At 41.3% G+C, this 24,588-nt stretch overlaps 1 protein-coding gene across 1 annotated transcript in view; it reads right to left on the bottom strand.

Annotated features, from left to right (window-relative positions):
• LOC139748912 (uncharacterized) overlaps nt 1-24,588 on the bottom strand; it is a 112,648-nt gene that overhangs the window by 49,542 nt on the left and 38,518 nt on the right. The window contains exon 2 of the mRNA XM_071662274.1: nt 9,260-9,375. Coding sequence (XP_071518375.1) covers nt 9,260-9,375 — 116 coding nt within the window. The remainder of the gene's footprint in view (nt 1-9,259; nt 9,376-24,588) is intronic.

Raw genomic sequence — 24,588 nt, 5'->3', positions numbered from 1 at the left:
GGAACCATGGAAGCGGAAGTGAGTCACGGGGGGGGGGGTTCTGGGAGCATTGAAAAATGTGTGGAAGGCGAGACAATTATCTCGGAAAGCAAAAATGGGTATGTTTGATGGAATAGTGGTTCCAACAATGTTATATGGTTGCAATGCGTAGGCTATCGATAGGGTTGTGCGAAGGAGGGTGGATGTGTTGGAAACGAGATGTCTGAGGACAATATGTGGTGTGAGGAGGTTTGATCGAGTAAGTAATGAAAGGGGAAGAGAGATGTGGGCTTATAAAAAGAGTGTGGTTGAGAGAGGAGAAGAGGGTGTATTGAAATGGTTTGGTCATATGGAGAGAATGAGTGAGGAAAGATTGACAAAGAGGATATATGTGTCAGAGGTGGAGGGAATGAGAAGTGGGAGACCAAATTGGAGGTGGAAGGATGGAGTGAAAAAGATTTTGAGTGATAGGAGCCTGAACATGCAGGAGGGTGAAAGGCGTGCAAGGAATAGAGTGAATTGGAATGATGTGGTATACTAGGGTTGACATGCTGTCAATGGATTGAACCAGGGCATGTGAAGCATCTGGGGCAAGCCATGGAAAGTTTTGTGGGGCCTGGATGTGGAAAAGGAGCTGTAGTTTCAGTGCATTATACATAACAGATAGAGACTGAGTGTGAACGAATGTGGCCTCGTGCGCGTGCAGGGGAAGGGGTTGTCATTTCATGTGTGGCAGGGTATGGGAAGGTATTGATTGAGAGGGTTAAGGCATGTACAGAGCATCAAATTGGGGAAGAGCAGTGTGGTTTCAGAAGTGGTAGAGGATGTGTGGATCAGGTGTTTGCTTTGAAGAATGTATGTGAGAAATACTTAGAAAAGCAAATGGATTTGTATGTAGCATTTATGGATCTGGAGAAGGCATATGATAGAGTTGATAGAGATGCTCTGTGGAAGGTTTTAAGAATATATGGTGTGGGAGGCAAGTTCTTAGAAGCAGTGAAAAGTTTTTATCGAGGATGTAAGGCATATGTACATGTTGGAAGAGAGGAAAGTGATTGGTTCTCAGTGAATGTGGGTTTGCAGCAGGGGTGTGTGATGTCTCCATGGTTGTTTAATTTGTTTATGGATGGGGTTGTTAGGGAGGTGAATGCAAGAGCTTTGCAAAGAGGGGCAAGTATGAAGTCTGTTGTGGACGAGAGAGCTTGGGAAGTGAGTCAGTTGTTGTTCGCTGATGATACAGTGCTGGTGGCTGATTCATGTAAGAAACTGCAGAAGCTGGTGACTGAGTTTGGTAAAGTGTGTGAAAGAAGAAAGTTAAGAGTAAATGTGAATAAGAGCAAGGTTATTAGGTACAGTAGGGTTGAGGGTCAAGTCAATTGGGAGGTAAGTTTGAATGGAGAAAAACTGGAGGAAGTAAAGTGATTTAGATATCTGGGAGTGGATCTGGCAGTGGATGGAACCATGGAAATGGAAGTGAATCATAGGGTGGGGGAGGGGGTGAAAATTCTGGGAGCCTTGAAGAATGTTTGGAAGTCGAGAACATTATTTCGGAAAGCAAAAATGGGTATGTTTGAAGGAATAGTGGTTCCAACAATGTTGTATGGTTGCGAGGCGTGGGCTATGGATAGAGTTGTGTGCAGGAGGGTGGATGTGCTGGAAATGAGATGTTTGAGGACAATATCTGGTGTGAGGTGGTTCGATCGAGTAAGTAATGCAAGGGTAAGAGAGATGTGTGGAAATAAAAAGAGTGTGGTTGAGAGAGCAGAAGAGGGTGTTTTGAAATGGTTTGGTCACATGGAGAGAATGAGTGAGGAAAGATTGACCAAGAGGATATATGCGTCAGAGGTGGAGGGAACGAGGAGAAGTGGGAGACCAAATTGGAGGTGGAAAGATGGAGTGAAAAAGATTTTGAGTGATTGGGGCCTGAACATGCAGGAGAGTGAAAGGCGTGCAAGGAATAGAGTGAATTGGAATGATGTGGTATACCGGGGTCGACGTGCTGTCAATGGATTGAACCAGGGCATGTGAAGCGTCTGGGGTAAACCATGGAAAGTTGTGTGGGGCCTGGATGTGGAAAGGGAGCTGTGGTTTCGGTGCATTATTACATGACAGCTAGAGACTGAGTGTGAACGAATGGGGCCTTTGGTGTCTTTTCCTAGCGCTACCTCACACACATGAGGGGGGAGGGGGATGCTATTCCATGTGTGGCGAGGTGGCGATGGGAACAAACAAAGGCAGACAGTATGAATTATGTACATGTGTATATATGTATATGTCTGTGTGTGTATATATATGTGTACATTGAGATGTATAGGTATGTATATTTGCGTGTGTGGACGTGTATGTATATACATGTGTATGTGGGCGGGTTGGGCCATTATTTCGTCTGTTTCCTTGCACTACCTCACAAACACGGGAGACAGTGACAAAGCAAAATAAATAAAAAATAAACATACGTAAAAATGTATAGGTATGCACATGTGCGTGTGTGGATGTGTATGTTTTTACATGTGTACATGTGTAGGTGGGTGGGTTGGGCCATTCTTTCGTCTGTTTCCTTGCACTACCTTGCTAACATGGGAGACAGTGACAAAGTATAATCAATAAATAAATAAACAGATAAAAAAGTTGCTAACTACACATGAGAGTTCATTTGCATTTTCTGGGAAGAACCATACAGTTTATTGTTCACAAAGTTTCTATGCAAAACAAAAGACTTGCAAACATGCCCAAAAAAATTAAATCTTCTTGGCAAGCCTAACCTCATCATAAGACCTGCTAACACTAGTACTGTGCATGCCTACAACACTGCTTTAACACAACACTTTTTGAGAGAATGATAATGATCATTTTAAACATATTGCAACATTATGATATGTTCTTTGACAGAGCAAAAATGATCAAATGATTGAAATGTGTCTGCTACCCAGCAACTACTGTTCATCCTATCTTATAACCACAAAAAAAACAAAAAGCCTATTCACACTGCTCCCTAATGTTTAAACTAAAGCTGGTGCAGTTTACAGCAAACCTTGAACTGTGTTCATTAGTCATCAAGTCTGCTCTAATATAAATACAAGAAAAGGATCTATTACAATTCCCAAATTAATCAATACTGAAATCAAGGATCTAAACTACAGCACAGTAATACTACTCTGGTAAGTCTCTAAATATTCCATTCTATGAAAATAAGATGTTTAATGAAATATCCATATGCAAATATCATCTAACCCTTTAACACCAAGAATTTTTTCTCATTATCATAAATATCTGAGGTTCCTGCATCCTTACAGGTGTTGTGTTTAACCTTGAAGACAGAGGTAAACAATGTAACAGTAAATTTACAGAAATATTCAAACAAGGGCAAATGCCATCAGACATAAGATTTGACAGTGTTGCTTTCATGTATGTCTTAGACTTTTTCTTCTTTAATTCATATACTCATGGAGCTAGTCATTTTACTTTGTTTCATATATGAATAAACATACTTTAATTGTTACTTTATCCCCGGGGATAGGGGAGAAAGAATACTTCCGACGCATTCCTCATGTGTCGTACAAGGCGACTAAAGGGGACGGGAGCCGGGGGCTAGAAACCCTCCCCTCCTTGTATTTTAACTTTTTAAATGGGGAAACAGAAGAAGGAGTCAAGCAGGAAGCACTCATCCTCCTTGAAGGCTCAGATTGGGATGTCTAAATGTGTGTGGATGTAACCAAGATGAGAAAAAAGGAGAGATAGGTAGTATGTTTGAGGAAAGGAACCTGAATGTTTTGGCTCTGAGTGAAACGAAGCTCAAGGGTAAAGGGGAAGAGTGGTTTGGGAACGTTTTGGGAGCAAAGTCTTGGGGTTGGTGAGAGGACAAGAGCAAGGGAAGGAGTAGCACTACTCTTGAAACAGGAGTGGTGGGAGTATTTGATAAAGTGTAAGAAAGTAAACTGATATGGGTAAAACTGAAAGTGGATGGAGAGAATGGGTGATTATTGGTGCCTATGCACCTGGGCACAAGAAGAAAGATCATGAGGCAAGTGTTTTGGGAGCAGCTGAGTGAGTGTGTTAGTAGTTTTGATGCACAAGACCAGGTTATAGTGATGGGTGATTTGAATGCAAAGGTAAGTGATGTGGCAGTTGAGGGAATAATTGGTGTACATGGGGTGATCAAAGTTGTAAATGGAAATGGTGAAGAGCTTGTAGATTCATGTGCTGAAAATGGACTAGTGATTGGGAATACCTGGTTTAAAAAGAGATATATATAAGTATACGTATGTAAGTAGGAGAGATGGCCAGAGAGCATCACTGGATTACATGTTAATTGATATGTGCAAGAAAGAGAGACTTTTGGATGTTAATGTGCTGAGAGGTGCAACTGGAGGGATGTCTGATCATTATCTTTTGGAGGCAAAGGTGAAGATTTGTAGAGGTTTTCAGAAAAGAAGAGAATGTTGGGGTGAAGAGAGTGGTGAGAGTAAGTGAGCTTGGGAAGGAGACTTGTGTGAGGAAGTACCAGGAGAGATTGGGTGCAGAATGGAAAAAGGTGAAAGCAAAGGACGTAAGGAGAGTGGGGGAAGCAGTGATGGTTTGCACAAAAGATGCTTGTGGCATGAGAAGTTTGGGAGGTGGGCAGATTAGAAAGGGTACTGAGTGGTGGGATGAAGAAGTAAGATTATTAGTGAAAGAGAAGAGAGAGGCATTTGGTCAATTTTTGCAGGGAAATAGTGCAAATGACTGGAAGATGTATAAAAGAAAGAGGCAGGAGGTCAAGATGAAAAAGAGGGCAAATGAGAGTTGGGGTGAGAGAGTATCATTAAATTTTAGGGGGAATAAAAAGATGTTTTGGAAGGGGTAAATAAAGTGCATAAGACAAGAGAACAAATGGGAGCATTGGTGAAAGGGGCTCATGGGGAGGTGATAACAAGTAGTGGTGATACGAGAAGGAGATGGAGCGAGTATTTTGAAGTTTTGCTGAATGTGTTAGATGATAGAGTGGCAGATATAGGGTGTCTTGGTCGAGGTGGTGTGCGAAGTGAGAAGGTTAGGGAGAATGATTTGGTAAACAGAGGAGAGGTGGTAAAAGCTTTATGGAAGATAATAGCTGGCAAGGCAGCGGGTTTAGATGATATTGCAAGGGAATCTATTAAAAAAGGGGGTGACTGTGTTGTTAACTGGTTGGTAAGGATATTTAATGCATGTATGACTCATGGTGAGGTGCCTGAGGATTGGCAGAATGCATGCATAGTGCCATTGTACAAAGGCAAAGGGGATAAAGGTGAGTATTCAAATTACAGAGGTATAAGTTTGTTGAGTCTTCCTGGGAAATTATATGGTTTTGCGGCAGGGGTGCATGATGTCTCCATAGCTGTTTAATTTGTCTATGGATGGGGTTGTCAGGGAGGTGAATGCAAGAGCATTGGAGAGAGGGGCAAGTATGCAGTCTGTTGTGGATGAGAGAGCTTGGGAAGTGAGTCAGTAGTTGTTTGCTGATGATACAGCGCTGGTGGCTGATTCTGGTGAAAAACTGCAGAAGCTGGTGACTGAGTTTGGTAAAGTGTGTGAAGGAAGAAAGCTGAGAGTAAATGTGAATAAGAGCAAGGTTATTAGGTACAGCAGGGTTGAGGGACAAGTCAATTGGGAGGCAAGTTTGAACTGAGAAAAACTGGGGGAAGTGAAGTGGTTTAGATATCGGAGTGAATTTGGCAGCAGATGGAACGATGGAAGCGGAAGTGAGTCACAGGGTGGAGGAGGGGGCAAAAGCTCTGGGAGCGCTGAAAAATGTGTGGAAGGTGAGAACATTATCTCGGAAAGCAAAAATGGGTATGTTTGAAGGAATAGTGTTTCTAACAATGTTATATGGTTGTGAGGTGTGGGCTATAGATAGAGTTATGCAGAGGAGGGTGGATGTGTTGGAAATGAGATGTTTGAGGACAATATGTGGTGTGAGGTGGTTTGATCGAGTAAGGAATGAAAGGGTAAGAGAGATGTGTGGAAATAAAGAGTGTGGTTGAGAGAGTAGAAGAGGGTGTTTCGAAATGGTTTGGTCGCATGGAGAGAATGAGTGAGAAAAGGTTGAGAAAGGGGATATTTGTATCAGAGGTGGAGGGAATGAGGAGAAGTGGGAGACCAAATTGGAGGTGAAAAGATGGAGTGAAAAAGATTTTGAGCGATAGGGGCCTAAACATGCATGAGGGTGAAAGGCATGCAAGGAATGGAGTGAATTGGAACGATGTGGTATACTGGGGTTGACGTGCTGTCAATGGATTGAACCAGGGCATGTGAAGCGTCTGGGGTAAACCAAGTAAAGATTTGTGGGGCCTGGATGTGGAAAGGGAGCTGTGGTTTTGGTGCATTATACATGACAGCTAGAAACAGTGTGAATGAATGTGGCCTTTATTGTCTTTTCCTAGCACTACCTCGCGCGCATGCAGGGAGAGGGGGGGGTTGTCATTTCATGTGTGGCGGGGTGGCAATGGGAATGAAAAAAGGCAGCAAGTATGAATTATGTACATGTGTATATATGTATATGTCTGTGTATATATATATTATATATGGTGAGGTGCCTGAGGATTGGCGGAATGCTTGCATAGTGCCATTGTACAAAGGCAAAGGGGATAAGAGTGAGTGCTCAAATTACAGAGGTATAAGTTTGCTGAGTATTCCTGGCAAATTATATGGGAGGGTATTGATTGAGAGGGTGAAGGCATGTACAGAGCATCAGATTGGGGAAGAGCAGTGTGGTTTCAGAAGTGGTAGAGGATGTGTGGATCAGGTGTTTGCTCTGAAGAATGTATGTGAGAAATACTTAGAAAAGCAAATAGATTTGTATGTAGCATTTATGGATCTGGAGAAGGCATATGACAGAGTTGATAGAGATGCTCTGTGGAAGGTATTAAGAATATATGGTGTGGGAGGCAAGTTGTTAGAAGCAGTGAAAAGTTTTTATCGAGGATGTAAGGCATGTGTACGTGTAGGAAGAGAGGAAAGTGATTGGTTCTCAGTGAATGTAGGTTTGCGGCAGGGGTGTGTGATGTCTCCATGGTTGTTTAATTTGTTTATGGATGGGGTTGTTAGGGAGGTGAATGCAAGAGTTTTGGAAAGAGGGGCAAGTATGAAGTCTGTTGGGGATGAGAGAGCTTGGGAAGTGAGTCAGTTGTTGTTCGCTGATGATACAGCGCTGGTGGCTGATTCATGTGAGAAACTGCAGAAGCTGGTGACGGAGTTTGGTAAAGTGTGTGAAAGAAGAAAGTTAAGAGTAAATGTGAATAAGAGCAAGGTTATTAGGTACAGTAGGGTTGAGGGTCAAGTCAATTGGGAGGTGAGTTTGAATGGAGAAAAACTGGAGGAAGTGAAGTGTTTTAGATATCTGGGAGTGGATCTGGCAGCAGAAGGAACCATGGAAGCGGAAGTGGATCATAGGGTGGGGGAGGGGGCGAAAATTCTGGGAGCCTTGAAGAATGTGTGGAAGTCGAGAACATTATCTCGGAAAGCAAAAATGGGTATGTTTGAAGGAATAGTGGTTCCAACAATTTTGTATGGTTGCGAGGCGTGGGCTATGGATAGAGTTGTGCACAGGAGGGTGGATGTGCTGGAAATGAGATGTTTGAGGACAATGTGTGGTGTGAGGTGGTTTGATCGAGTAAGTAACGTAAGGGTAAGAGAGATGTGTGGAAATAAAAAGAGCGTGGTTGAGAGAGCAGAAGAGGGTGTTTTGAAATGGTTTGGGCACATGGAGAGAATGAGTGAGGAAAGATTGACCAAGAGGATATATGTGTCGGAGGTGGAGGGAACGAGGAGAAGTGGGAGACCAAATTGGAGGTGGAAAGATGGAGTGCAAAAGATTTTGTGTGATCGGGGCCTGAACATGCAGGAGGGTGAAAGGAGGGCAAGGAATAGAGTGAATTGGATCGATGTGGTATATCGGGGTTGACGTGCTGTCAGTGGATTGAATCAGGGCATGTGAAGCGTCTGGGGTAAACCATGGAAAGCTGTGTGGTATGTATATTTGCGTGTGTGGACGTGTATGTATATACATGTGTATGGGGGTGGGTTGGGCCATTTCTTTCGTCTGTTTCCTTGCGCTACCTCACAAACGCGGGAGACAGCGACAAAAAAAAAAAAAAAAAATGTTGAAATGCATACATATATGTGCGTGTGTGTGTGTATGTGTATGTATATACATGTGTATGTGGGTGGGTTGGGCCATTCTTTCGTCTGTTTCCTTGCGCTACCTCACTAACGCGGGAGACAGCGACTAAGTATAATAATAATATGATAAATATCAGTAACATCTATATAGACTATTTTCATACTTGATTTGTTTCCCACATTAGCATGGTAGCCCCAGGAACAAATGAAGAAAGACTGCAAGCGCTCACATCCATTCTCTAGTTGTCATGTGTAATGCACTTCTCATTATCCACAACCAAGCCCCACAGACCTTTCAATGGTTTATCCCAGTCACTTCACACGCCCTGCTTCAGGCCACTACCAGCATGTTGACCCTTGTATCCACATCATTCCAATTTCCTGTGCATGCCTTTCATCCTCCTGCATGTTCAGACCCTAATCACTCAAAATCTTTTTTACTCCATCCTTACATCTCCAATTTGGTCTAACCCTTCTTGTTCCCTCCACTTCTGACATATATATCCTATATGGTAACCTCTCCTCACTCATTCTCTCCTATGTGTAAGCCATTTAAACATACCATCTTCAGCTCTCTCCTTTTATTACCACCCTTCTCTCTTACTCTTTTATTACTTAATCAAGCCATCTCATATCACATACTGTCCTTAAACATTTAATTTCCAACACATCCACCCCTGACATTGTTGGAACTACTATACTTTACATTCACTTATATAGATACTGTACATAAATCAGCAGAAACTGGTAAATGTGGGAACACTGATACAAACTACTCACTTCCCTTCCCAGTCATATCTGCAAGGTAAATGAGAATGACCGTCCTCTAAAAGCATTTGGTTCCCATACTTGCCTCCCTCCCTGACCCTGACTTGAATGTGTGGCAGAAATCCTCAAGGCAAAGATCTTCATTTGTGGATGTTGATGAAGAGGTGAAGATCTCTGTTTCCGTTTGAGAATGTTGAAAGGTTAAGTCAAAATAGTAGGAAAATACCACACATCCACATCTTAATTTCCTGAGTAATGATTCAGAACATCTTGGAAAGTGCTGTTCAAAGACAGACTTTCAACAAAAAGTATCAACACTGCAGCAAGACAGCAACAGCATTATATATAGTACCTGATGCTTGACAAAACAACTTACATGCATAACTTGTTGACCGTTGCCATCATAAAGCACTTCTAACTCGATGCTTCCTCCACCATCCAATGGCTGAACCACTTGTACTTCCTCTAGAATCTCTATGGAATCATCTAAACCTGCATAAATATCATAGCGCCAATTAAAGTATACTAAACACTTAATAACTAATTTGCAAGACAATACATAAAGTCTCCCTTAATCAATGTGTGTTAACACTCAGCATGTGATACTAAGCGTAATCATTTAAACTTCAACCCCTAACCCTCCTGACATTCACTTGACTTGATCCCAGCCCATCCATCTAATATTTGAGAAACAATCAATTACCATAAACTTTTTAAAACTTTTCACCTCGAAAGTTCTTTATATTAACATGCATCACAAAAAAATATCAATCAGACAATTCAATGCTAATCTAAATCCCACAGAAAAAAATGTTGCAGCCATTGGGAATGTTGGCTTCATTTTTGTAGAAATTAAATGTAAAAAACAACAGTAGGACTGGTTTATAGGTCCCCTACACAGACACCAGGGTAGATGAAAGATTTTATGATCACTTGGCAGAAATTTGTAATAAACAAGATTCTACCATTGTGGGGGATTTTCACATTATGGTTATCTAAATGTGGTGAATCCCTTTCCAGTAGTTCTGGGCATGCACTCTACCTAAATTTGCTTGACAGTGCCCTAATCCAATTAGTCAAGAGACCTACTCGTGGTGAGAATATATCAGATTTAGTTCTTACAACAAATGAGGATCTCATTAATAATGATGAGGATCTCATTTATAATGATGAAGTTGGAGAAAAGTTTGGTGCCAAAAACCAATGACATTATTTTTGAGGTTGCTTTCAACACTGCGTGTAATGTCAGTCAAAATGACACATGTAAAAAAAAAAATCTAAATCTGCAAATTTTAACAGTCTTTGCATTTCTTTTGACTGGCAAACTTGAGATGATATAGTCAATGAAAATGATATGGACGCATACCTGAAAAGCTGCACAAAAACCTTCAAAGAAACAGAGGAAACATCCATACCAATGCATTACACATAGTCTATTTCTAAAAGGAAACCAAGGTGGTCGAACTGAGAATTAAAGCAATGCCAGCTGTCTACAAAGTAGCTTATAAGAAAGTCAGAGACTCCAATAATTAACATGACAGAGTAAGCTATGTAAATTTGCTTACAGAAAGTGAGAGTTACACGACAAAGTTAACATCAATATGAATAGTATATTTCTCACATACATTCTTCAAAGCAAACACCTGCTCCACATATCCTATACCACTTCTGAAACCACACTGCTCTTCCCCAGTCTGATGCTCTGTACATGCCTTCACCCTCTCAATCAATACCCTCACATATAATTTCCCAGGAATACTCAACAAACTTATACCTTTGTAATTTGAGCACTCACCTTTATCCCCTTTGCCTTTGTACAATGGCACTATGCATGCATTCCACCAATCCTCAGGCACCTCACCATGAGTCACACATACATTAAATATCCTTACCAACCAGTCAACAACACAGTCACCCCTTTTTTAATAAATTCCATTGCAATACCATCCAAACCCGCTGCCATGCCAGCTTTCATCTTTCGCAAAGCTTTTACTAACTCTTCTCTGTTTACTAAATCATTAACCCTAACCCTCTCACTTCACACACCACCTCAACCAAAACACCCTATATCTGCCATTCTATCATCAAACACATTCAACAAACCTTAGAAAAGCAAATGGATTTGTATGTAGCATTTATGGAATTGGAAAAGGCATATGATAGAGTTGACAGAGATGCTTTGTGGAGGGTATTCAGATTATATGGTGTAGGAGGTAAGTTGTTAGAAGCAGTGAAAAGTTTTTATCGAGGAAGTAAGGCATGTGTATGAGTAGGAAGAGAGGAAAGTGATTGGTCCTCAGTGAATGTCAGTTTGCGGCAGGGGTGCGTGGTCTCCATGGTTGTTTATTTGTTTATGGAAGGAGTTGTTAGGGTGGTGAATGCAAGCGTTCTGGAGAGAGGGACAAGTATGCAGTCTGCTGTGGATGAGAGAGCTTGGGAAGTGAGTCAGTTGTTATTCACTGATGATACAGCGTTGACAGCTGATTCGGGTGAGAAACTGCAGAAGCTGGTGACTGAGTTTGGTAGAGTGTGAAAAAAAGCTGAGAGTAAATGTGAATAAGAGCAAGGTTATTAGGTACAGTAGGGTTAAGGGACAAGTCAACTAGGAGGTAAGTTTGAATGGAGAAAAACTGGAGAAGTGAAGTGTTTTAGATATCTGGGAGTGGATTTGGCAGCGGATGGAACGATGGAAGTGGAAGCGAGTCACAGGGTGGGGGAGGGGGTGAAAGTTCTGGGAGCGTTGAAAAATATGTGGAAGGCAAGAACATTATCTCGGAAAGCAAAATAGGGTATGTTTGAAGGAATAGTGGTTCCAAAAATCTTATATGGTTGCCAAGCATGGGCTATAGATAGAGTTGTATGGAGGAGGGTGGATGTGTTGGAAATGAGATGTTTGAGGACAATATGTGGTGTGAGGGTTTGATCGAGTAAGTAATGAAAGGGTAAGAGAGATGTGTGGAAATAAAAAGAGTGTGGTTGAGAGAGCAGAAGAGGGTGTTTTGAAATGGTTTGGTCACATGGAGAGAATAAGTGAGGAACAGTTGACAAAGAGGATATATGTATCAGAGGTGGAGGGAATGAGAAGTGGGAGACCAAATTGGAGGTGAAAAGATGGAGTGAAAAAGATTTTGAGCGATCGGGGCCTAAACATGCATGAGGGTGAAAGGCATGCAAGGAACAGAGTGAACTGGAACGATGTGGTATCTTGAGTCGACATGCTATCAATGGATTGAACCAGGGCATGTGAAGCATCAGGGGTAAACCATGGAAAGTTGGGCATGGTTGTAGAAGGGGAGCTGTGGTTTCAGTGCATTATACATGACAGCTAGAGACTGAGTGTGAGTGAATGTGGCCTTTGCTGTCTTTTCCTAGTGCTACCTCGCGTGCATTCGGGGGGAGGGGTTGTCATTTCATGTGTGGCGGGGTGGCGACGGGAATGAATAAATGCAGCAAGTATGAATTATGTACATGTGTATATATGTCTGTGTATGTATATATATCCACTCCCAGATATCTAAAACACTTCACTTCTTCCAGTTTTTCTCAATTCAAACTTACCTCCCAATTGACTTGACCCTCAACCCAACTGTACATAATAACCTTGCTCTTATTCACATCTACTCTCAACTTTCTTTCACACACTTTACCAAACTCAGTCACCAGCTTCTGCACTTTCTCACATGAATCAGCCACCAGCGCTGTATCATCAGCGAACAACAACTGACTCACTTCCCAAGCTCTCTCATCCACAACAGACTGCATACTTGCCCCTTTTTCCAAAACTCCTACATTCACCTCCCTAACAACCCCAGCCATATACAAATCAAACATCCATGGAGACATCACACACCTCTGCCGCAAACCTACATTCACTGAGAACCAATCACTTTCCTCTCTTCCTACACGTACACATGCCTTACATCCTCGATAAAAACTTTTCACTGCTTCTAACAACTTGCCTCCCACACCATATATTCTTAATACCTTCCACAGAGCATCTCTATCAACTCTATCATATGACTTCTCCAGATCCATAAATGCTACATACAAATCCATTTGCTTTTCTAAGTATTTCTCACATACATTCTTCAAAGCAAACAACTGATCCACACATCCTCTACCACTTCTGAAACCACACTGCTCTTCCCCAATCTGATGCTCTGTACATGCCTTCACCCTCTCAATCAATACCCTCCCATATAATTTGCCAGGAATACTCAGCAAACTTATACCTCTGTAATTTGAGCACTCACTCTTATCCCCTTTGCCTTTGTACAATGGCACTATGCAAGCATTCCGCCAATCCTCAGGCACCTCACCATGAATCATACATACATTAGATAACCTTACCAACCAGTCAACAATACAGTGAATCATAGGGTGGGGAGGGGGCGAAAATTCTGGGAGCCTTGAAGAATGTGTGGAAGTCAAGAACATTATTTCGGAAAGCAAAAATGGGTATGTTTGAAGGAATAATGGTTCCAACAATGTTGTATGGTTGTGAGGTGTGGGCTATGGATAGAGTTGTGCGCAGGAGGGTGGATATGCTGGAAATGAGATGTTTGAGGACAATATGTGGTGTGAGGTGGTTTGATAGAGTATGTAATAATAGGGTAAGAGAGACGTGTGGTAATAAAAAGTGTGGTTGAGAGACCAGAAGAGGGTGTTTTGAAATGGTTTGGTCACATGGAGAGAATGAGTGAGGAAAGATTGACCAAGAGGATATATGTGTCAGAGGTGGAGGGAACTAGAAGTGGGAGACCAAATTGGAGGTGGAAAGACGGAGTGAAAAAGATTTTGAGTGATCGGGGCCTGAACATGCAGGAGGGTGAAAGGCGTCCAAGGAATAGAATGAATTGGAACGATGTGGTATACTGGGGGAGCTGTGGTTTCGGTGCATTATTACATGACAGCTAGAGACTGAGTGTGAACGAATGGGGCCTTTGTTGTCTTTTCCTAGCGCTACCTCGCTCACATGAGGGGGGAGGGGGTTGTTATGCCATGTGTGGCGAGGTGGCGATGAGAATGAATAAAGGCAGGCAGTATGAATTATGTACATGTGTATATATGTATATGTCTGTGTGTGTATATATATGTATACATTGAGTTGTATAGGTATGCATATTTGCGTGTGTGGACGTGTATGTATATACATGTGTATGTGGGTGGGTTGGGCCATTCTTTCGTCTGTTTCCTTGCGCTACCTCACTAACGCGGGAGACAGCGACAAAGCAAAATTAAATAAATAAATAATAATATCCTTGCGCTACCTTGCTAACGCGGGAGACAGCGACAAAGCAAAATAAAATAAATAAATAATAATAGTGTATATATATATATATATATATATATATATATATATATTTTTTTTGCTTTGTCGCTGTCTCCCGCGTTTGCGAGGTAGCGCAAGGAAACAGACGAAAGAAATGGCCCAACCCACCCCATACACATGTATATACATACGTCCACACACGCAAATATACATACCTACACAGCTTTCCATGGTTTACCCCAGACGCTTCACATGCCTTGATTCAATCCACTGATAGCACGTCAACCCCGGTATACCACATCGATCCAATTCACTCTATTCCTTGCCCTCCTTTCACCCTCCTGCATGTTCAGGCCCCGATCACACAAAATCTTTTTCACTCCATCTTTCCACCTCCAATTTGGTCTCCCTCTTCTCCTCGTTCCCTCCACCTCCGACACATATATTCTCTTGGTCAATCTTTCCTCACTCATTCTCTCCATGTGCCCGAACCATTTCAAAACACCCTGTTCTGCTCTCTCAACCACGCTCTTTTTATTTCCACACATCTCTCTTACCCTTACGTTACTTACTCGATCAAACCACCTCACACCACATATTGTCCTCAAACATCTCATTTCCAGCACATCCATCCTCCTGCGCACAACTCTATCCATAGCCCACGTCTCGCAACCATACAACATTGTTGGAACCACTATTCCTTCAAACATACCCATTTTTGCTTTCCGAGATAATGTTCTCGACTTCCACACATTCTTCAAGGCTCCCAGAATTTTCGCCCCCTCCCCCACCCTATGATCCACTTCCGCTTCCATGGTTCCATCCGCTGCCAGATCCACTCCCAGATATCTAAAACACTTCACTTCCTCCAGTTTTTCTCCATTCAAACTCACCTCCCAATTGACTTGACCCTCAACCCTACTGTACCTAATAACCTTGCACTTATTCACATTTACTCTTAACTTTCTTCTTTCACACACTTTACCAAACTCAGTCACCAGCTTCTGCAGTTTCTCACATGAATCAGCCACCAGCGCTGTATCATCAGCGAACAACAACTGACTCACTTCCCAAGCTCTCTCATCCCCAACAGACTTCATTCTTGCCCCTCTTTCCAAAACTCTTGCATTCACCTCCCTAACAACCCCATCCATAAACAAATTAAACAACCATGGAGACATCACACACCCCTGCCGCAAACCTACATTCACTGAGAACCAATCACTTTCCTCTCTTCCTACACGTACACATGCCTTACATCCTCGATAAAAACTTTTCACTGCTTCTAACAACTTGCCTCCCACACCATATATTCTTAATACCTTCCACAGAGCATCTCTATCAACTCTATCATATGCCTTCTCCGGATCCATAAATGCTACATACAAATCCATTTGCTTTTCTAAGTATTTCTCACATACATTCTTCAAAGCAAACACCTGATCCACACATCCTCTACCACTTCTGAAACCACACTGCTCTTCCCCAATACGTATATATATATATATATATATATATATATATATATATATATATATATATATATATATATATATATATATATATATATTTTTTTTTTCAAACTATTCGCCATTTCCCGCGTTAGCGAGGTAGCGTTAAGAACAGAGGACTGGGCCATTGAGGGAATATCCTCACCTGGCCCCCTTCTCTGTTCCTTCTTTTGGAAAATTAAAAAAAATTGAGAGGGGAGGATTTCCAGCCCCCCGCTCCCTCCCCTTTTAGTCGCCTTCTACGACACGCAGGGAATACGTGGGAAGTATTCTTACTCCCCTATCCCCAGGGAGAATATATATATGTATATATATATATATATATATATATATATATATATATATATATATATATATATATACATATATATATATATATATATATATATATATATATATATATATATATATATATATATATATATTCTTCCTTTTTTTTTAAACTATTCGCCATTTCCCGCGTTAGCGAAGGTAGCGTTAAGAACAGAGGACTGGGCCTTTTTTGGAATATCCTCACCTGGCCCCCTCTGTTCCTTCTTTTGGAGAAAAAAAAAAAAAAAAAAAAAACGAGAGGGGAGGATTTCCAGCTCCCCGCTCCCTCCCCTTTTAGTCGCCTTCTACGACACGCAGGGAATACGTGGGAAGTATTCTTAATCCCCTATCCCCAGGGATATATATATATATATATATTTGACAAGAAAATAGTGAAATTGGTAAAAATGTAGCTTAGACATTGAAGCTTATTGATACAGTGGTTAAATTGATGAGAACTACTATTGACGTTTGTGTAAATAAATTATACATTTTCCCTTTTCAATAGCCAGAGGTTGAACCATTATGTGACATTCATTTTTTCATTTCATTTCAAGCTAGAAGTTTCAGTTTCTAAATTATTTCTTACATTTTTCATAAGTATATATATGTATATGTGTGTGTGTGTGTGTGTATATGTGCGTATGTATGTGTATGTGTATATATATGTATATATACATATATTATCCATAGGGATAGGGGTAAAAGAATACTTCCCACGCATTCCTCGCGTGTTGTAGAAGGCGACTAGAGGGGACGGGAGCGGGGGGCCAGAAAGCCTCCCCTCCTTGTATTTTTTTTAACTTTCTAAAATGGGAAACAGAAGAAGGAGTCACGCGGGGAGTGCTCATCCTCCTCGAAGGCTCAGACTGGGGTGTCTAAATGTGTGTGGATGTGACCAAGATGGGAAAAAAGGAGAGATAGGTAGTATGTTTGAGGAAAGGAACCTGGATGTTTTGGCTCTGAGTGAAACGAAGCTCAAGGGTAAAGGGGAAGAGTGGTTTGGGAATGTCTTGGGAGTAAAGTCAGGGGTTAGTGAGAGGACAAGAGCAAGGGAAGGAGTAGCAGTACTCCTGAAACAGGAGTTGTGGGAGTATGTGATAGAATGTAAGAAAGTAAATTCTCGATTAATATGGGTAAAACTGAAAGTTGATGGAGAGAGATGGGTGATTATTGGTGCACATGCACCTGGGAATGAGAAGAAAGATCATGAGAGGCAAGTGTTTTGGGAGCAGCTGAATGAGTGTGTTAGTGGTTTTGATGCACGAGACCAGGTTATAATGATGGGTGATTTGAATGCAAAGGTGAGTAATGTGGCAGTTGAGGGAATAATTGGTATACATGGGGTGTTCAGTGTTGTAAATGGAAATGGTGAAGAGCTTGTAGATTTATGTGCTGAAAAAGGACTGGTGATTGGGAATACCTGGTTTAAAAAGCGAGATATACATAAGTATACGTATGTAAGTAGGAGAGATGGCCAGACAGCTTTATTGGATTACATGTTAATTGACAGGCGTGCAAAAGAGAGACTTTTGGATGTTAATGTGCTGAGAGGTGCAATTGGAGGGATGTCTGATCATTATCTTGTGGAGGCTAAGGTGAAGATTTGTATGGGTTTTCAGAAAAGAAGAGTGAATGCTGGGGTGAAGAGGGTGGTGAGAGTAAGTGAGCTTGGGAAGGAGACTTGTGTGAGGGAGTACCAGGAGAGACTGAGTACAGAATGGAAAAAGGTGAGAACAATGGAAGTAAGGGGAGTGGGGGAGGAATGGGATGTATTTAGGGAATCAGTGATGGATTGCGCAAAAGATGCTTGTGGCATGAGAAGAGTGGGAGGTGGGTTGATTAGAAAGGGTAGTGAGTGGTGGGATGAAGAAGTAAGATTATTAGTGAAAGAGAAGAGAGAGGCATTTGGACGATTTTTGCAGGGAAAAAATGCAATTGAGTGGGAGATGTATAAAAGAAAGAGACAGGAGGTCAAGAGAAAGGTGCAAGAGGTGAAAAAGAGGGCAAATGAGAGTTGGGGTGAGAGAGTATCATTAAATTTTAGGGAGAAGAAAAAGATGTTCTGGAAGGAGGTAAATAAAGTGCGTAAGACAAGGGAGCAAATGGGAACTTCAGTGAAGGGCGCAAATGGGGAGGTGATAACAAGTAGTGGTAATGTGAGAGGAGATGGCGTGAGTATTTTGAAGGTTTCTTGAATGTGTTTGATGAGAGAGTGGCAGATATAGGGATGTTTTGGTCGAGGTGGTGTGCAAAGTGAGAGGGTTAGGGAAAATGATTTGGTAAACAGAGAAGAGGTAGTAAAAGCTTTGCGGAAGATGAAAACCGGCAAGGCAGCAGGTTTGGATGGTATTGCAGTGGAATTTATTAAAAAAGGGGGTGACTGTATTATTGACTGGTTGGTAAGGTTATTTAATGTATGTATGACTCATGGTGATGTGCTTGAGGATTGGCGGAATGCGTGCATAGTGCCATTGTACAAAGGCAAAGGGGATAAGAGTGAGTGCTCAAATTACAGAGGTATAAGTTTGTTGAGTATTCCTGGTAAATTATATGGGAGGGTATTGATTGAGAGGGTGAAGGCATGTACAGAGCATCAGATTGGGGAAGAGCAGTGTGGTTCCAGAAGTGGTAGAGGATGTGTGGATCAGGTGTTTGCTTTGAAGAATGTATGTGAGAAATACTTAGAAAAGCAAATGGATTTGTATGTAGCATTTATGGATCTGGAGAAGGCAAATGATAGAGTTGATAGAGATGCTCTGTGGAAGGTATTAAGAATATATGGTGTGGGAGGCAAGTTGTTAGAAGCAGTGAAAAGTTTTTATCGAGGATGTAAGGCATGTGTACGTGTAGGAAGAGAGGAAAGTGATTGGTTCTCAGTGAATGTAGGTTTGTGCCAGGGGTGTGTGATGTCTCCATGGTTGTTTAATTTGTTTATGGATGGGGTTGTTAGGGAGGTAAATGCAAGAGTTTTGGAAAGAGGGGCAAGTATGAAGTCTGTTGGGGATGAGAGAGCTTGGGAAGTGAGTCAGTTGTTGTTCGCTGATGATACAGCGCTGGTGGCTGATTCATGTGAGAAACTGCAGAAGCTGGTGACTGAGTTTGGTAAAGTGTGTGAAAGAAGAAAGTTAAGAGTAAATGTGAATAAGAGCAAGGTTATTAGGTATAGTAGGGTTGAGGGTCAAGTCAATTGGGAGGTAAGTTTGAATGGAGAAAAACTGGAGGAAGTAAAGTGTTTTAGATATCTGGGAGTGGATCTGGCAGCGGATGGAACCATGGAAGCGGAAGTGGATCATAGGGTGGGGGAGGGGGCGAAAATTCTGGGAGCCTTGAAGAATGTGTGGAAGTCGAGAACATTATCTCGGAAAGCAAAAATGGGTATGTTTGAAGGAATAGTGGTTCCAACAATGTTGTATGGTTGCAAGGCGTGGGCTATGGATAGAGTTGTGCGCAAGAGGGTGGATGTGCTGGAAATGAGATGTTTGAGGACAATGTGTGGTGTGAGGTGGTTTGATCGAGTAAGTAACGTAAGGGTAAGAGAGATGTGTGGAAATAAAAAGAGCGTGGTTGAGAGAGCAGAAGAGGGTGTTTTGAAATGGTTTGGGCACATGGAGAGAATGAGTGAGGAAAGATTGACCAAGAGGATATATGTGTCGGTGGTGGAGGGAACGAGATGAAGTGGGAGACCAAATTGGAGGTGGAAAGATGGAGTGAAAAAGATTTTGTGTGATCGGGGCCTGAACATGCAGGAGGGTGAAAGGAGGGCAAGGAATAGAGTGAACTGGATCGATGTGGTATACCGGTCAGTGGATTGAATCAGGGCATGTGAAGCGTCTGGGGTAAACCATGGAAAGCTGTGTAGGTATGTATATTTGCGTGTGTGGACGTATGTATATACATGTGTATGGGGGTGGGTTGGGCCATTTCTTTCGTCTGTTTCCTTGCGCTACCTCGCAAACGCGGGAGACAGCAACAAAGCAAAAAAAAAAAAAAAAAAAAATATATGTATATGTTGAAATGTATAGGTATGTATATGTGTGTGTGTGGACATGTATGTATATACATGTGTATGTGGGTGGGTTGGGCCATTCTTTCGTCTGTTTCCTTGCACTACTTCGTTAACACGGGAGACGACAAAGTATAATAATAATATAATAATGAATAGTATGTTGCTGAAAATAGCAAAAGAAACCCCAAAAAGCTTTACAGTTATGTTAGAAGCAAGTGACTATTTAACCAGTCAATAGGTCCATTAAATATGGAAAACACTGACTTGGTTCAAGACAACAAAGTCATGGCAAAAAATCATCAAACAGTTTTTTTGCATCTGCATTTATAATTGATGACAAAACCAATGTCCTGAATCCAGTTCCACTGATAAGAATGGGGAACATTCCTCCACAAATTGACATAAAAGCCAAATAAACAGAATGAAAATTAATAAAATAGCAGGCCCTGATAAGTTTTATCAAAGAACAATGAAGGAGGCCAAAAATGAGATAGCTAAGCCCTTGACTGCCCTTTTCAATAAGTCACCTACTACAGAAAAAGTTCCAGATGAATGGAAGTTTGCCAATGTATCACCGATATTCAAAAAAAGGTAAAAGTCACTGCCTGGAAATCATCATCCTATTTGCTTAATGTATGTAGCCGGAAAACTTATGAAAACCATCATTTGAGACAGAATTGTAAACCACTTAGAAAACCACCACTCCATAAACAATTCTCAGCAAGATTTTCAATGAAATCAATCGTGTCCAACAAATCCCCGTGCTTTCTTTGATAATAAAACTAACGTATCACAAAAGGAAAGTAGTTGATGTTATCTATCCAGACTCTCAAAAAGCTTTCAATACGGGTCTACATCAAAGATTAATAACAAAAATCAACTCACATGGCACTGATATAACTGTACTTCAGTGGATAGGAAATTGGTTAATTGGCTGTAAACAGAGAGTAGTGATTAATGTTCAAGCTTTATAATGGTCAGATGTAACAAGCGCAGTGCTACAAGGATAAGTCTTGGGACAGGTTCCCTTTCTCATATGTATCAATGATACTGATAATGGGCTGCAGTGCAAGATATCAAAATTTGATGATGATATAAAACTGGTAAATAAATCTACAAATGACATGAATGTCTACAACTTCAAACCCACATAGACAAAGTAATGGAGTGAGCTCTTAAGTGCCGAATGAGTTTCAATAATGATATGAGCAAAGTTTTACATAATGATAGCAAAAATGAAACAGCAAGCTACAGTATGAATTATGTTGAACTGCAGATGGTAAATTGGGAAAAAACTTGGGTGTAATAATCTCCAGAGACCTACAATCAAGTAAACAGCGCACAGAAACAGGGAAAAGAGCAAGCAAAATCCTTGGTTTCTTAGGTTGAGCCTTTGAGTTTAAGTCCAAGGAAATCATCTTTACTCTTTACTGTTCGTTGGTTCATCCATATCTTGAATATTGTGTTCAGTTTTGGTCACCCAACCTCAAAAGGACAGAACAGAAATGGTAGAATGTCTTGCTACCAAGATGATTCCTGGACTGAGAGGAAGATCTTGCAAAATGAGATTAATCAACTTGAATCTATTTAGCTTAGAGAAGAGGCTAAGAGATGATTTAATACAAGTATTCAAAACGATCAAAGGCTTTGAATAATCTTGATCTTTCAAGTCACCTTTTTTTTTTATGTTGAAGACTCCTGTCACAGACAAAAATCCACATCAAGGCTGGGACTTAATTGAAACAGAGAGAATTATGAAATAGAAAAAGAAAAGACAAGGGAAAGTATTTACAAATTTTAGAGAAAATGAAAAACCTGTCTTTAGAAATGTGCCAGGTCATAGTTTTTGGAAAAGACAAGGGAAGATAGAGAGTTCAAAAGCTTCAACGTGTAGGGAAAGAAACAGGTCTCAAAATGGCCCACCCTCACGTCCCTGATGGCTACACAATATTCATATGATGCAGCAGCTTGCCAAGTATTGTGTGGTCTAGCTAGTGGTGTGGGCATACAAGCAGCCAGCTCTTGGGAGCAAAAACCAAAGTAATACCTGTAGAAGAGGGAAAGTGAACCAACATTGTGGCATAGGGCAAGGGGGTCAAGTTTGGAGGTTAGCCTTGGGCAGTTTATAACTCAGATTGCTTTTAACTCAATTCTGTCAAGTGAGGATGCAGAGCTAAAACTATCCCAAATGTGAGAGCAGTACTCCATACAAGTATGAATTAATCCCTTGTATAAATGGAGCAACTGTTCAGAAGAGAAGTTTCACCATCTAAACAGGACACCCAATTTCTTAGAGGCATACTTAACTATTCCTGTAATGTGGCATTTCCAAGAAAAGGTGGATGTTACAAAAAAAAAAAAACCAAGTATATTCATTGAATCAAGAGTTGGAATTACAGAACCATCAAAGGAAAGACAAGAGTTGTGAGGAATTTCAACAGAGAGAGGAGTAGATACTGGGTCTTGGAGGCATTAAACTTAACAAGATTTTGTGTACCCCACTGAGATATCCTGTCCAAGTCTGCGTTTATTGAGGAAGCTGTGTCAAAACAAGATGCAGATTGAAAGAGAGAAGGAACAGAACTGTAGGATGCGGATGAATGCAGTATTGAGTCGTCAGTGTATGAGTGCAGTGGATTATTAGTGGAGAGGAAAGCATTGAAAAAAAGGAGAAAAAGTGTATGGGACAGGACAGAACCTTGAGGGACACCACTGTTGATGGAGAAAAGGGGGAGGCTGATCCACCAAGAACCACAGAGATAGATTGGCCAGTGAGGAAGCTAAATATGAAGGGGCAAAGTGAAGGAGGGAAGCCAAAAGAGGGGAGCTTTAAGATGAGATCCTGATGCCACACCCTGTCTAAAGCCTTAGATATGTCAAGGGCAACTACATATAACTCCCCAAAATCTTTCAGGGATGATGACCAGACATTAGTAAGATAGGAGAGAATATCACCAGAAGATCTCGCCTCATGGAAACCATAATGGTGATCAGAGAGAAGACTGTGATATTTGAGGTGTTTAAGGATATGAGAGTTGAGGAGGGATTCAAAGAGTTTGGAAATGGTAGATGTGCAATAGGACGATAGTTAGAGGGGTCACTTTTCTTAGGGACAGGATGTATCAATGCATGCTTCCAAGAAGAAAAAATTTTGGCTTTTAAACAGAAACATAAGATGAGCAAGTACAGCTGCAAGTTCAGAGACACACTCTTTCAATATATGGGGATGGATGCCATTAGGACCATAAGCCTTGCTTGCATCCAGAGAAAGAAGTGCTTTCCAGACAGTCCTAAGATTTTAAGGGAAGGGGCATAGGAATAAGAAGAAGAGCATCAGGTGAAAAAATGTTAAGAGTCATCCAAGGAGGAGTTAAAAGAAGAAACAGGAACCAAAGAGAGTTGCTTTGTCTATGACAGAGACAGATAAGGTACCGTCAGAGCCAAAAAGTGAAGGAAAGGTAGAGCGACAGAAGTTATTAGAGATGCCCTTAGCTAAAGACCAGGAAAATTTATCAGTAGATAACAAGAAGAGGTTATCACACTTCCTTTGAATAAAGGAACACTCTGCCTCATGGATAACGTGTGTACAGTGATTAATGGCAGTAAGAGTCAGAGGAAGGAGAGCTTTTCCTGTCCAATATGCTTGATCCCTTGCCTGAATGGCCTCAGAACAGGAACAGTTGAACCATAGATTGGGTGAAGAGGATGTCTTGGAGGAAGACAGGAAAAATTATTCCATTCCTGAAAGAATAAACCCTGCTATGCGTTTGGCAGAGACTGAAGTATCACCACACAAGAAACAGTAATTTAGCCAAGGAAAGTCAGGAAAAAAGTTACATAAGTTATTCCAATCAGCTATGATGAAGTGCCAATATTTACGCTTAGAAGGGGCTGATGGAGGGGGAGGCGCCATTAGAATGGATTCATTTATGAACTAACTGGGGGGGCAAAATTGTGTAGTTACAGCAGGATGGCTAGAGGTGAAAAACAAATCCAAAATATTAGGAGAGTAGTCACAGCAGTCAAAAATATAGGTAGGGTGGGTGATAATTTGCTCTAAATCATTGAGAATGGAGAACATGAGGGCTTCCATCCCTCCACCACCTGTATGGGAGGAATTCAACCATTCCCCATGGTGAACATTGAAATCCCTGAGGTAGAGGATCTCGGCTTGTGGGTAAGAGGAAGTTGTACTCTCATGGCAAGAGTTTTGATAGTCAAAGAAAGATATAAATTTTGAAGACTTTGGAGAGCAATAGGCGAAACAGAGGAAAAGTGTAGAAATAAGGAGATAGACCATGAGCCCCATAACATCAGAGTTTCAAGACTCTAGGTCCTTGAGGCATGCAGTAGGTGTGGTGATGTTTGAATAAGCACAAACACCAACTATGAACTGGAATAATGAGTGGAGGTTAAAATTAGATATGAAAAAGGGATTAGTGAGAGCATCATTAGACAACTGTGTCTCAGACAGAATTAAGATATTAGGAGAGGTACTAGACAGATGGTGTTCAACTGAGGATAGGTTTCTAGAGAGACCACAAATGTTGGTATAGTGAATAGAAAAAGGTCTAACAAAGAGGGAAAGGTCATGGGAGGGG

This window comes from Panulirus ornatus, chromosome 6, assembly GCF_036320965.1.
Source record: "Panulirus ornatus isolate Po-2019 chromosome 6, ASM3632096v1, whole genome shotgun sequence".
NCBI classification, from domain to species: domain Eukaryota; kingdom Metazoa; phylum Arthropoda; class Malacostraca; order Decapoda; family Palinuridae; genus Panulirus; species Panulirus ornatus.
Note: the sequence above shows the minus strand (reverse complement) of the source record. Positions and strands in the feature narration are given on the sequence as shown.